The following is a 12,503-nucleotide window of genomic DNA, read 5'->3' as shown; positions in this document are numbered from 1 at the left end:
GGAACACCAACTTCATGCCAGTCCCAACATCACTGCCCAACCTCAACCCCCACAGCCACGCTCTAAAATCTAGTGAAAAACCTTCCCAGAAATGCCAACGGTTTTGGAATGGGCTGTTCAGTGGTCAGGTGTTCGCATACTTTTGATCATATATCTCTGTATCAGAGACATCAGATAAAGAGACCATTGTAGCAAGCTGAATTTTGCACAGTCAAAGTCTCACATTTCTGCCCAGGAAGACCGGCCGTCACGTATAACCTCGGCATTGCCATATTACTAAAGTTTGGAGAGAATGTCCATTTTATCCACAAAATCTTCCTCTAAGATGAATAAAAACCCACAAAAGGCAAGTCACAGAAATGATGAGTTTGATCATCTTTATTATTTCAACCACATGTCTGAGATTTTTTCCTCATGGTTATAGATGAAGCCGTCATCTCCACAGACCTCTCTCAGAAAGACCGTTCTGCTCAGGTCATTACTGTAACAGAGAAAATACAAGACTATTTAAGACTATTTCACTATTACCCTCCCCATGTCTTATCTCCTTTTACTAATCTCTAAGTCTTAGACAGGTTGAATTGTCCTGTCTAGTCATGATTATAGGTACGGTAACGACAGAAACATGGCGCTCTTACCGAGCGTGTGCTCCTCGTCCGCAGACTGACAAAACCCTGGGGATGACATCGAGTGAAGATGAAAAGACTCAAGTCGCCGTGAAAAGCCTTCTTATTCAGTCAGATAATTCCCTTACCGTACGTGGGAAACTGGAAAACAACATCCAGGCCCAGGTCCTGTTTCCTCGCTATGTCCTCAAATTTATCCACGATCGCTTCGGCGATCTCTGGGGTGCGTCCTTTAACACACAGAGCGTTTAATCAAGCTCTTATCTACTCCACAGTGCACCAATATACACTAACCTGCGCCACTGGTACGTTTGCTTTTGCAGTTGGGTAAAAACCAAAAGAGAAAAGGTTAATTATGTGGAAATGGCTTTGTGACGTACCATAGAGTTTCAGGGTACGGTTTTTCATCCTCTTGTAGAGTAAAATGGCATAGGAGTTGTAGTCTGTGTCTACAATGAGGATCTCCGAGTTCGCCGCTTGTATTTTTCCTATAGTAAAGATACAAAGGACGCTCGGCTTAATATAAAATCAATTCTGTAAAACAACATCTCTTAAAAAAAAAAAAAGAAAAAAGTAAAAAAAAAATACAAATTGTGCAGCTACAAAATGACACGCATGGCTATAAAATGTTGAATTATTATTATTATTATTTATTATTTATTTTTACATTTGTTCCCTATGAAGAGCTCTACATGAGAAAGATGTTTATGAAATATAAAACACATCAATATTTGAGGAGGAGAAATTATTCTCTAATGATGAAGAAAATTTCACTCTAAACGACGTTTAAATACTAATTCAGAGTGTTACGTGTATTGTATGGTATCTTTAAGAAGTATTCACAGTTCATGATTTCTTCTATTTTAACGTATTATATACCCCCTTTAATCCATCCATCCATCTTCTACCGCTTACTCCTTCTTCAGGGTCATGAGGGAACCTATGATTGGGAGCCAATCCCAGGGAGCATCGGGCACGAGGCGGGGTACGCCCTGGACGGGGTGCCAATCCATCGCAGGACATTTTTATTCAATTTCTGAGAATCCTATGTTTAATAACGGTAATGGTAAAGGTAATAATGTACTCTATGCGTAATACGGATAATGGTCTAGTGTGTGGTTCTGATGAACATTTTCACCCTTGATGAATAATGATTGTTTTTCATTTCATACGTCTTACTTTTTGATATTATCAGTATGCAACGATAACGCAGTTTAAATGTAACAATTCAGACTTGGTGCAGCAAAATAAACATTTCTCAGTACTCGTGTGTTCATGAAAACCTTCTCACTGGCGCATATATTGAGCACAGGAGTGTGTTTGCCAGGGCCTAGGAGACTTTGGGCTGACTTTGGGTTCGAAACATAGGTAAGATGTTTCGGGAAAGATCTTTTTGGTATGTAACCAGTGGAGGACCGAAGCTTGAAGGGACAACACCTGGATACGCACGTGAGGCTTCAATAATAACGACTTGTCTTCTCCAGGTTTGTGCCTGCTTGTATCTTTATTAAGGAGAACAATACTTCACAATCCATTACCTTTCAGTAGGAGTTGGCCCACATTCTTTGTGGTCTCGTACTGCTGTTTGATCTCCCAACACTGAAAATTGCTAACAAAAGATGGAAAGAGCTTAGAAAGTATTCTGCTTTTCACATAAGAAGTATGTTATACTCCAATTAGGATTTTAAAACATATCAATCTTTAGATTAAAATGAACAGACTGAGTAGAGTTACATGATTCAATTTTTACTAAAAAACAAACAAACAAACAAACATAGACTTGAGACCTTCTATGTTTGTGCTTGATTATTATATAAAGATTCCCGCCAGTTTCTGTCAGTAGCCACTCTCTATATAAGAACAAATACACCATGTGGGGATATAGTTATGAGTTGAAGTATAACATCTGCACTTGGTAAAGAAAACAACCCAGTAACACTTTCATATGCAGCCCTTGTGAATTCTTGAATCTGACAGCAGCTCTGAGCAGTAATTAAAAATCGCTTTTTATATGAATAAGCATAAACGCTTTCAAATTCTAATGTGTTATCATTTGTATTGTGCAAAAAATGGACTAAACAAACAAGTTGATATATTTTTTTTTTTTTTTTTTTTAAAAAGGAAACGTATCTAAGTATTGATTGTGGTCTTTTCTATAAGGAGACCTTTATTTAACATTTACAGGAGGCTCCAGTGTCCACACTTTGGTTTTCCACCATGGGATTGTCTGCAGCACAGATAGTTTCTCTGTAGCATGACAAGCTGCATTCTTTCTTGTTTTGTTTTGGAGGGAACATCTGTTTACAGCTGCGCTAATGGTTATAAAACTACTTCGGCAAACTGCTGTGGTGTATGAGGTGTAAAACACTCGGGGACGAGGGTTCAGGAAAGTTTCAGGTAGAAGCCCAGAGTAAGACCTTCAGCATGCCTTAGAAGTATAGACAATATTCATATATTTCACCACTGAATAACTAACATGTAGCTGACTGGTAAGGGTCCTGCAGAGCTAATGTGGTAAAGCAGTCTGAAAACAGTTTTGTGGGGAGTCTGGAACCTATTACGGGGGACAACATGGACGGGGTGCCAACCCACCGCAGGGCACGATCACACACACACACACACACTCACACACCCAGTGACACAATACGGACAGTTTGGAATTGCCAATCAGCCTACAATGCATGTGTTTGGACTGGGGAAGGAAAGCTCCAAAACCTTGCATGTGGAACATCCATGAAACAAGTTAGCTCCTGTTTCACTTAAGTTATAGCAGCTATAAACAGTCCCTCAGCCCCGATTTCCCCCCTCAGCCTCTATCTCTTCAAGGTTCCAATCTCTTGAAGTCAAAAAACTCATAGCTTGTCATGTTACGAAACCACAAAGTGCAAAGACTTTCTCGTTTTGGAAAATTGCACAGCTTTACCTCTGACCATAACAAAGTGCCGATACTGGAGACTCCTTCCAAAAATGCATTACTATAGAAATGATCATGTATTAGAACAAGCACATTAATATAAACATTGCAACTGGAACTGCTGTTATAGAAAGAGATGATGTTATAGAAACACTTTCTATTATTATTATTATTATTATTATTATTATTATTAATGCAGGACTCACTGTTTGGTGAAGGTGCTCACTTTGATTGGGGCTTTGGGCGAGACGGGTGCAGTCAGAGTTATGACGGTGCCCTCCACCTTATAACCGTGCTCTAAAAGGTACTTACATCTCGACGCCACACTTAGCAAGTACCACTGTCCACTCATCTGGGACAGAAAATCTATTTTATTAAATCAGTCTTTGATGGCGTATTGTTTTTTTTTTTTGTTTTTTTTTTTTTGATGCATCGTTTAAAAACAATGTCGTGCAGCCAAAACATTTTTTCAAGCCTGCAGTCTTCTCAAATGTCTGCACATCTGCACACACATATTCACATGTAATGGGGGTTTCGAACTGTTCAACGGAAAATGATACATGAAATGAAATGACAGATTTGATAAAATCATACCTTACTGATATCAACGTTCTGAGCTGGAGCAAACTCCTCAATGAGCTTTTTATCTGGTTTTGGTTTTGGTTTTGGCTTGGCTCGAGTTCGTCTTCCGTCCGCTGGTTCCCAGAGACTAAAGCCCAACAACAACACCAGAGACAAATACACGCACATACGCACCATACCTGCGCACATATTCACCTTTTCATTTATAACACAATAAAGACACAGGCGTTCTCTCTAGCTCTGAACTTCAAGCACTTCTAGGACGTTTGATATTTGGCTTTCCTGTTTGCTATTGCCTGTGTGTGTTTGTATGTTTCTCAACTAAGATGTCCAGCATTGACACGTGGACAAACCAAACAGTGAGTTTATCATTAACAAGGCTTTACTGGAAAAAGACCCCTAAAATCTCATTCCTACCCCCACACACTCCGCTACCATGTGTTACAGTCATTTCATTACGTATTCATGATATCATACTATCATTATATGATCATTACTTTTATATATATATATATATAAATATGTAACTCGGCTTGTAGTGAATTGAATTGCAGTGAAATGATCGCATGTCGTTGCCGTATGGCAACAATGACATTTTTCCACTTAACAGAATTCTCAAAATATATCAACTTGTTTACATGACAAAAACATTGATGTTAACTTATCTCAGATAGTGTTTTCATCCCCCCCCCCCCCCCCCCCCCCCTTAAGCAGTTTTACCTAAATATTGAAAATGTAATAAAATTTTTGAGAGCTGTTCGATGATGACGTTCACCATGCCATGAGATCTGGCCATGTCACGTGGCCGTTTTTGCTAGGTGAAAGTTAAAGTTAAAGGAAAATAGTTTTGTATTCAGATCAAATGAATGGGTATGTGATTGTGCCCTGCTATGGATTGGCACCCTGTCGCGGGTGTACCCTGCCTAGGATAGGCTCCAGGTTCCCCACGACCCTATAGGATAAGTGGTATAGAAAATGGATGGATGGATGGATGGATGGATGGATGCACACAGAGAGTAACCGAGCACAGGATTGAAATAGGGACCTGTGTAGCAGCAGAAAAATGTACAAAAGACCGCAGAAGCTCTGTGGGCTGCGAGTGGTGCATCCGCAGACATACTATATACCAAGGAAGATGAATACTGTATTGTTTTCTTAAGCAAATAATAATAATAACAAGAAGATAATACAATTTATTGCAGTAGTTTAATGTAATGTTATGTTGATACTTAGCTTTATGTTCAAATTTGTAGGCAACTCAGGACCCGGAGCCCTTTAAATACCATTACTGGAGCAGAACAAAAAAAAAGGCTACAACTGTAAATGTAATTCTAACCTGTTGTCCACTTTCACTGTTATATACATCATTTTCCAGTCCGTCGACAGCAGCCATGCTGGAAAATGGTTGTGAGACAAGTCTAGTGACCCGTGATGACTTCCGTTTTTCCTACATAAAGCGGTACCAGGGTCTTTTAGACAAAAAGTTTACGACAGACATATTCTGACTGATTTATGGCAACAAAAAAAATATAACATGAGATCTAGAACATTCCAACATGCATTTGTTCTTTAAATGACTTCTGACAGAGCCAGTGAAGTACAAATTAATTATGACATTAAACCATTCAGACTGAAGCGCACACTTGTTCTCGGATATCAGCAAATCGGCTCTCCGCGGTTCATTCGAACTCTGTTTGAACACTTGCAGCTTGAATATCTGGCTGGGAAATGAGAAACGTGTTTGCCTACGAGATTGAGTTAGGCTTCTCTAGGCTTGAAGTTCAGAGCTGCACTGTTTATACAGAATCTCTGGCCTGTTGGATCCGGGCCATCATCGAACACATGGCCGAGATGGCCATCACACTGCCGAAACAAAAAGAAGAAAGAGGATGACGTTAAATTCTGTATAAGAGCGGCACTGTTCAGCTATTCGCTGAAGGAAATTGTTAAAACATTGTTTAAGCCTTTACTCCATATGGAAACAATAAATGTATCTCAAATGTTTTGATAGTAATACAAAACTACAATTTTCCTTTAACGTTAACAAAAAAATTCCATTTCACATGACCAGGAAGTGCTCTTTGTACTTCCTTTTCTGCAATCACATGGCACGGTGGAGGTGATCATCGGAGGGCTCTTAATTTTTTATTCTATTCACAATATTTAGACAAAACTACTTAAAAGAAAAAAATTGAACACAATCTGAGATAAAGTAAAATATATATATATTTTTTTTGTAGTTTACAGTGCCCTAAACTAATATTGGCACCCTTGGTGAATATGAGTAAAGAAGGCTGTGAAAATGTGTCTTTATTGTTTAACCTGTTGATCATTTGTTCAAAAAAAAATAATAATTCACACAAATACTCTGCTCTCACGGAGATCAAACGATCGCAAACACAACGCAGGTTCATCAAAGAACGAATTCTTTGTTAAATATATACGTGCCGCCATTATTGTGCACCCCTATGAATTCATATGAGAAAAATATATTTGAAGTATATTCCCAATGATATTTTACATTTTTTTTAGTACACCTGGGTGACCAGGAACAGGAAATTGTTCAACCATGACTTCCTGTTTCACAGGGGTATAAATACGAGGTAACACATAGTCCAAATTCCCTTAGTCATTCATGACACTGGGTAAGCCCAAGGAACATGTGAATTAATGCATATTCACTTAGACAAAGTCTCATTAGCGTTAATAAAGGTAATGTTTTTGAAAAATTAAATCCAATACAAAAAAAAAAAACTTAACAGATCTGTAAACAACTGACGGAAAAACGTTACAATGTACAAAGAAACAATGGAACTACACAATGTTCTCTTATTTTAAATTTAAAAAAAAAAAAAATTATTTCAAAAGGGGCATGAAACCTGGAAATAAATCTATAAAATAACGTTGTCATATGATCATTATGCAATAATTATATAAATATGATTGTTTATTAGTGGTAGATACTATATAATTATATAACCATTGCAGAAATCTGTATGACAGTGTACTGTCTTATTATTGTCATCAACAATTATTTGATTGAACACTAGTCATAGCTTTTGTCATGCAAAGTGTATTAAAGTCCCTGTTTCAGTCACTTGCCTGTTTGCAGATGACTTCTGTTCCCGGGCTTCCTAACGAGTTATCGGGTCTGCGGATAATGTTGGCATGACTCTCGTCTCTCTCCCACGTCCCATGAGCCTCAAAGAAAGATGGCCACCCTGTTCCAGAGTCGTATTTTGATTCAGAGCTGTGAGAGACAGCGGGATGGAACTCGTAATTTTAGTAACGATTATTTCTTAGTTACAAACGAAATATACACCAACAGGTATACACTAACACTGGCGTCTTCGCTTACTCTGTGTACACTCAGTTAGTAGTTTGGCGATTCCATGATTGCAGTGCCATTTGTGTCTGACTGATACATTTACAAATATGTCTGTAAAACTAAAATACATTTTAAACTTATAACTTCAAGTACCTTTCACAACACCCTATCTGCGTGTTTCAGATAAATAACTAACATTAATAAAACCTACCAATAACCTAATACTCACTTAGAAAACACCGTTTTTGCCCGACCCAGCCCACGGCACTTCTTCCTCTGGCTGACTATCAGTTCGTATACACGGACGTTCACCTTAATCCGCTAAAGTCATACTCGGAGTAAACACAGATGGAATTAAGACGTGTGGGGTACTCCTGTTTTAGTCGCGTTATCGACGTGCGTTACAGACACGTACACACCTTAATCACACTGTTAACGTCGTGTGAGAGTTCACCGCATTGTGCGACAGGACGCGTACGCACACGGCAGCGCTCGACCGTTTTACGACAAACGAGAGTACGGCTGCGTCCGAAACCGCGTACTTACCTACTATACTAGTAGGTGTAATACATGTATTTAGGTAAGTATGCGGTTCGGGCCGCAGCCCACGGCTTCAAGCGGTCGTCTATTTCCACGTACAGCGCGACAAATAATTAACCGCACTTGAAGCGTTCGTAAATTTAAAAATGAAACACCCAAATCTGTATATGGTACCACAACGGAGACCAACTGTACGTCGATACGTGAAATTCTGGAGGGAACGTCGGACGGCGTGGCGCGGTGACGTAATCACGTGTGCCGTTAATCGATCTATGTTCTATAACACGTAACACAGGAACATGAAAGGAGTATTCTAAAAGCGACTCATGTAAACACCTTAATCAGAATACTGTCTTATTCAGAATAAGGTCAATAATGAGATTATCGCTGTCCGTGTAAACGCAGTCAGTGAGCACTATTTTCAGGGGTAGAAATTCAGCGGAATCAATATCCTGTAGGTAAAGAAGGCCGTTCTTGAGCGGACTGTCCTTTTTACGTGAATGATTCTCACTCGTGTTACCTGAAGAGTGGTGTATCGCAGCACACACAGTGGTACATGCCCACATCATTACAGTTCAGATAGATTCCACTGAACGGCTGGGAGAAAAGCGAAACGAGACAGATCAGAATCATGGCTGATTAATGAATAAATACGATAGGATGATAAATATGTACGCTATGTTTACACTACTAGTTTCACCTCAGATGGCTCATGTACAGTATGCCAGTCTGTTTTTAACACACACTTACCACCTCAGTGCCTTTCTCTCGAGTGACTACGTACTGTTCTGGAGTTAGTTTCTTCTTCCAGTCCACACGCTCATCATAACGTGTCAAAGAAAGAAGATCTGCAAAGAGTAAAGGATCAATTTATGAAGATTTTTTGAATATGTACAGAATATAGCATGCTGTAACTTTTATATGGAACTGCAACTTAATAAAATATAACGATCTGAGTAAATAAATATATCGGTACTACAGTACCGTGCAAAAGTTTTTTTTTTTTGTTTGTTTTTTATCACAAATTTTGTTATAGATTTTTGAGCTCATGACTTCTACATTATAGTGAGTACAAAAGCATTTTACATTTCCAAACATTAGTTTTCCAGCACAAAATTAAATGTTACAGAAAAAGGTTTGAATGTCAGTAAAGAAAGCAGCGTATTACAAAAGAGACCACTTTTCAGACAACAACAAAAAAAAAAACATAATGTAGTTTTGCTGCAAAAATAAGAAGCATGTGCAGAGTCTCCAGAAGAAGTGTGTCTTCTGGAAGATGCTCAATAAAATCGACAGCTCATTTCTGTATAAAACTGCACCATAAATTCACCCGAGACTACAATTTTTTTTTTCTTTTTTAAATATATAACATATACTTATTTAAATCTTAAGTTGATTATCTACTCGTGGAAACATTTAGGTATATGTATTTAAGGAAAACGATCAGCCAAATGAATAGCTTAATTTACAGAAAGATAAAATGCTTCGCCCATTAGAACACATAAAATGGGCACCGATACTTTTACCCTCATCAAGAAGTCAAGATTAAATAAGGGAAACATCCCCAATCTGACATTTCCCACCCCCTTTCCTGGTAAATTAGTGTGAAATGTCCTGAATTTGTGACTAGCTTTCATATCCGATGACACAATATCACTCGCCTGTCTCATGTTCAGTACAAACTCGGATTTCCCACTTATATATTTAGCTTCTCCGTTTCTTAAAAACAGCAAAAACTACTGTAGGGAAACTTGTCTGCAAACTCAATTTCAAAGATTTAATCCTAAAATCGCATTTTGTAAAATACCGTGTGTCTAAATCAATATGATCAAAGTTCTGTAACCTAGAGAAAGAAGGAATAATACTTGAGCATCCTTTTGGCAATCTAGAGACCGCTAGGGTAACTGCGACATAACTCACTGAAGAATATTATGAGACATTAACTGTGCTGCACATCCAGGGTTTCCATACATTCCAGGGCCCCATTACTGATTAAACTGATGGTTGAGTGGCAAGACAGTACACGGGGCGGCCGTGGATCAGGTGGTAGAGCGGGTTGTCCACTAATCGTAGGGTTAGAGGTTCGATTCCCGGCCCACGTGACTCCACATGCCGAAGTGTCCTTGGGCGACCCCAAGTTGCTCCTGATGGCAAGTTAGCGCCTTGCGTGGAAGCTCTGCTACCACTGGTGTGTGAATGGGTGGATGAGACGCAGTGTAAAGTGCTATATAAGGTTACCATTTACAAGTACACAATCAAGAAGTACTCAAGTAGTGTTTTAGACTGGGGAGTCAATAGCTTACAGAGTGTATGGGTCTGAAAAACACACCAAAGTCACTCACAGCTTGTTTTAGAATATTTTTTCCCCTACGGACACAATAACAAAATAGTATAATATACTATATTACTATTTATTATATGACTATACTGTTACTACTGACACTAACAAAATACTAACTCATATATATATATATATATATATATATGAAGCATTTATACATTCCTTTATTCTGTTCTTGTTAGGATGACCAACTTGTTGTGCTTGGGTCACCTTCTCTAATGATGATACAAGTTTATTCTTTAGGATAAGCCCCTTGAGATGAACCATCTCGTTTTCAAAGGGTCCTAACATATAACACAAACAAAAATGAAAAAAATTTTTTTTTTAAAAAAACACGTCATAGGGAAAACAAAATCAAAACAGCAATCAATATTTCAACAAACATACCGTACTACAAATAAGACGAGCAACACAGAGACGTCGAAAGAGTGAGTGCGTTGGTGAACACAGCTACTAAATGGCCACAGAAAGGTTGCGAACAAATGAACAAATGTTTGCCCAGCAAGGATATAATATGACATTTTATACTATAAAATATACAGTATTACACTATTATATATTGTACACTTATATAAATATAGCGTCATTTGAAGCATGTACAATTTGTCCTGAAATAAGAAAACAAACTATTTTTAAACGCGTGAGATGATGATGTCGAGGATTGTATATATGAAGGTAAATGATCGCAATCCGAGGGAGTCTTATGCACAGGTGCTTTCTTTCCGATTACTTTTATAACTGTAGGAATGGAAAATAATTATTGTGTAGAACGCCTCAGTTGATTTATTGAGGAATATGATCCCGAAAACTGCTAATGACAAGGATCGTTAAAATGTACACGTTTGAAGATGAATTGCAGCCAATGAATATACTGTAGCTTCTTATATTAAGTTGAGACCATTAAGGTTAATTGTGTCGGTATAGTCAAAAAATGGTAATATACAATAAGTCATGATTCTTTCGGACATTAAATGCGAAGGAGTTTTTAGATTGATATAACACACCAGTTCCAACTTTAATTTTGTGAAGTATGTCATCGTTATGAGGTTTGAAAATAGCTCCGGATCAAGCCATAATACCAAATATTTCGTTTGATCAACTCTATAAGGCTACGTACCGTCACAACACATTATTATTTGATGATTAGATCTTGTTTTAAGAATGTTTGGTAGCAAAAACCATGATGTGAGATTTTGTTTTATTGAGTACTCATTTATTAGATTAAAAGCCAATTTGGTAAAGCGTTAAAATCCAGTATTAAAGTATTAAAATCTAGTAAATAAGATTCGGGGGTATAAATTCCAGTATCATCTGCAGTATGATAGTCTGTAATTGGACAGAAGAAATAGAACAAAAATGACATAAAAGGGTTGATGTCCTGGATAAAGAATATTGATGAGTAAAACCGGATTAATAGACTGTTTATGTAATAGATTCGTGAATTTATTATTAGTTGAGCGCGACCAATTGTTTCCTGCAAGTTCACACCATGCATGGCCTTGGTGTTGACAGTGTTCTCACTCGCGAAAGGAACTTTGTACTTCAGATAATCATGTGCATTTTCTATCACACCCCATTCATCCTGCTCTAAGGGTCACTGAGGACATTTTCAGGGATATGAGGACACGGACATGGTCGTCCAGGTGGATTTAGATAAAAAAAATGAGACAACTGCTAGACATTACAGCAAATTATAGACTGTTGTAGGTGTGCGTTACAATTTATCCATGCAATAACATGAAAGTTACTTCTTACCTGTTGTTGTGCTTAGTGGTCGGATTAGCGCAGACCAACTCCTAGACAAAACCGATTGTGTGGAAGCTCCATTGTGAAGTGCAGAAGAAAGTCGCACCAGGAGGCGTGCCATGTTTCCATGCAGACACTTTTACACCAGACGCAAGCTGAATTAACGCTCAGTGAATGAAGTCAGTGGAAGTGAATTGAGTTTTTCACTGTTACGTGACCTACATTCCCTCCCTCATCCAACGACCAATGGTCAAAACCTTGTTTATTGCTGATAATGCTTGTAGGTCAGAGTTGATGAAAACTAACAGCGGTTTGCAGCTGCGCTGTGATGACACTGACTCGGCCTAAACTAGCCGCTTACATTAATAATTAACACCATTTAATCGTCGTCACTTTTTTAAATCTTTTATCTCGTTTAGTTTCATT

General features: G+C 38.2%; 2 protein-coding genes and 1 long non-coding RNA gene across 3 annotated transcripts; all 3 read right to left on the bottom strand.

Annotated features, from left to right (window-relative positions):
• Positions 1–363: 363 nt before the first annotated feature.
• c8g (complement component 8, gamma polypeptide) lies at positions 364–4,439 on the bottom strand. Its single transcript, XM_017453405.3, has 7 exons — positions 4,135–4,439; positions 3,747–3,892; positions 2,165–2,235; positions 1,007–1,114; positions 755–856; positions 639–674; positions 364–481 (listed from the first exon to the last, which is right to left on the bottom strand). Exons 1-7 carry the CDS (start codon positions 4,309–4,311, stop codon positions 471–473), a joined length of 651 nt encoding a protein of 216 aa, XP_017308894.1. The 5' UTR covers positions 4,312–4,439; the 3' UTR covers positions 364–470.
• Positions 4,440–5,309: 870 nt separating this feature from the next.
• Positions 5,310–12,326, bottom strand: msrb2 (methionine sulfoxide reductase B2). Its single transcript, XM_017453921.3, has 5 exons — positions 12,087–12,326; positions 8,741–8,838; positions 8,511–8,587; positions 7,225–7,372; positions 5,310–5,985 (listed from the first exon to the last, which is right to left on the bottom strand). The coding sequence occupies exons 1-5, from the start codon at positions 12,196–12,198 to the stop codon at positions 5,881–5,883; spliced, it is 540 nt and encodes a 179-aa protein (XP_017309410.1). The 5' UTR covers positions 12,199–12,326; the 3' UTR covers positions 5,310–5,880.
• On the bottom strand, positions 9,357–12,080 carry LOC128628986 (uncharacterized). The gene is made up of 2 exons (XR_008393284.1): positions 10,294–12,080; positions 9,357–10,175 (listed from the first exon to the last, which is right to left on the bottom strand). It is a non-coding gene; the product is annotated as an uncharacterized LOC128628986 (long non-coding RNA).
• Positions 12,327–12,503: the final 177 nt, after the last annotated feature.

This window comes from Ictalurus punctatus, chromosome 23 (assembly GCF_001660625.3).
Source record: "Ictalurus punctatus breed USDA103 chromosome 23, Coco_2.0, whole genome shotgun sequence".
Classification (NCBI taxonomy): domain Eukaryota; kingdom Metazoa; phylum Chordata; class Actinopteri; order Siluriformes; family Ictaluridae; genus Ictalurus; species Ictalurus punctatus.
The sequence above is the reverse complement of the archived record's forward strand: the minus strand, read 5'-3'. Positions and strand labels throughout refer to the sequence as shown.

What these genes read in the sequence shown, in the direction of transcription:
- c8g (XM_017453405.3), bottom strand. Translation starts at nt 4,311, where the DNA reads ATGTGCGCAGGTATGGTGCGTATGTGCGTGTATTTGTCTCTGGTGTTG. An exon ending in GGGCCAACTCCTACTGAAAG is followed by an intron (nt 1,115 to 2,164) that starts GTAATGGATTGT and finishes TCTTTACTATAG; the next exon opens with GAAAAATACAAGCGGCGAAC. An exon ending in CCGTACCCTGAAACTCTATG is followed by an intron (nt 857 to 1,006) that starts GTACGTCACAAA and finishes TGTGTGTTAAAG; the next exon opens with GACGCACCCCAGAGATCGCC.
- msrb2 (XM_017453921.3), bottom strand. Translation starts at nt 12,198, where the DNA reads ATGGCACGCCTCCTGGTGCGACTTTCTTCTGCACTTCACAATGGAGCT. An exon ending in GAGAGAAAGGCACTGAGGTG is followed by an intron (nt 8,588 to 8,740) that starts GTAAGTGTGTGT and finishes CTTTTCTCCCAG; the next exon opens with CCGTTCAGTGGAATCTATCT. An exon ending in CAGAAGTCATCTGCAAACAG is followed by an intron (nt 5,986 to 7,224) that starts GCAAGTGACTGA and finishes TTGTTTCGGCAG; the next exon opens with TGTGATGGCCATCTCGGCCA.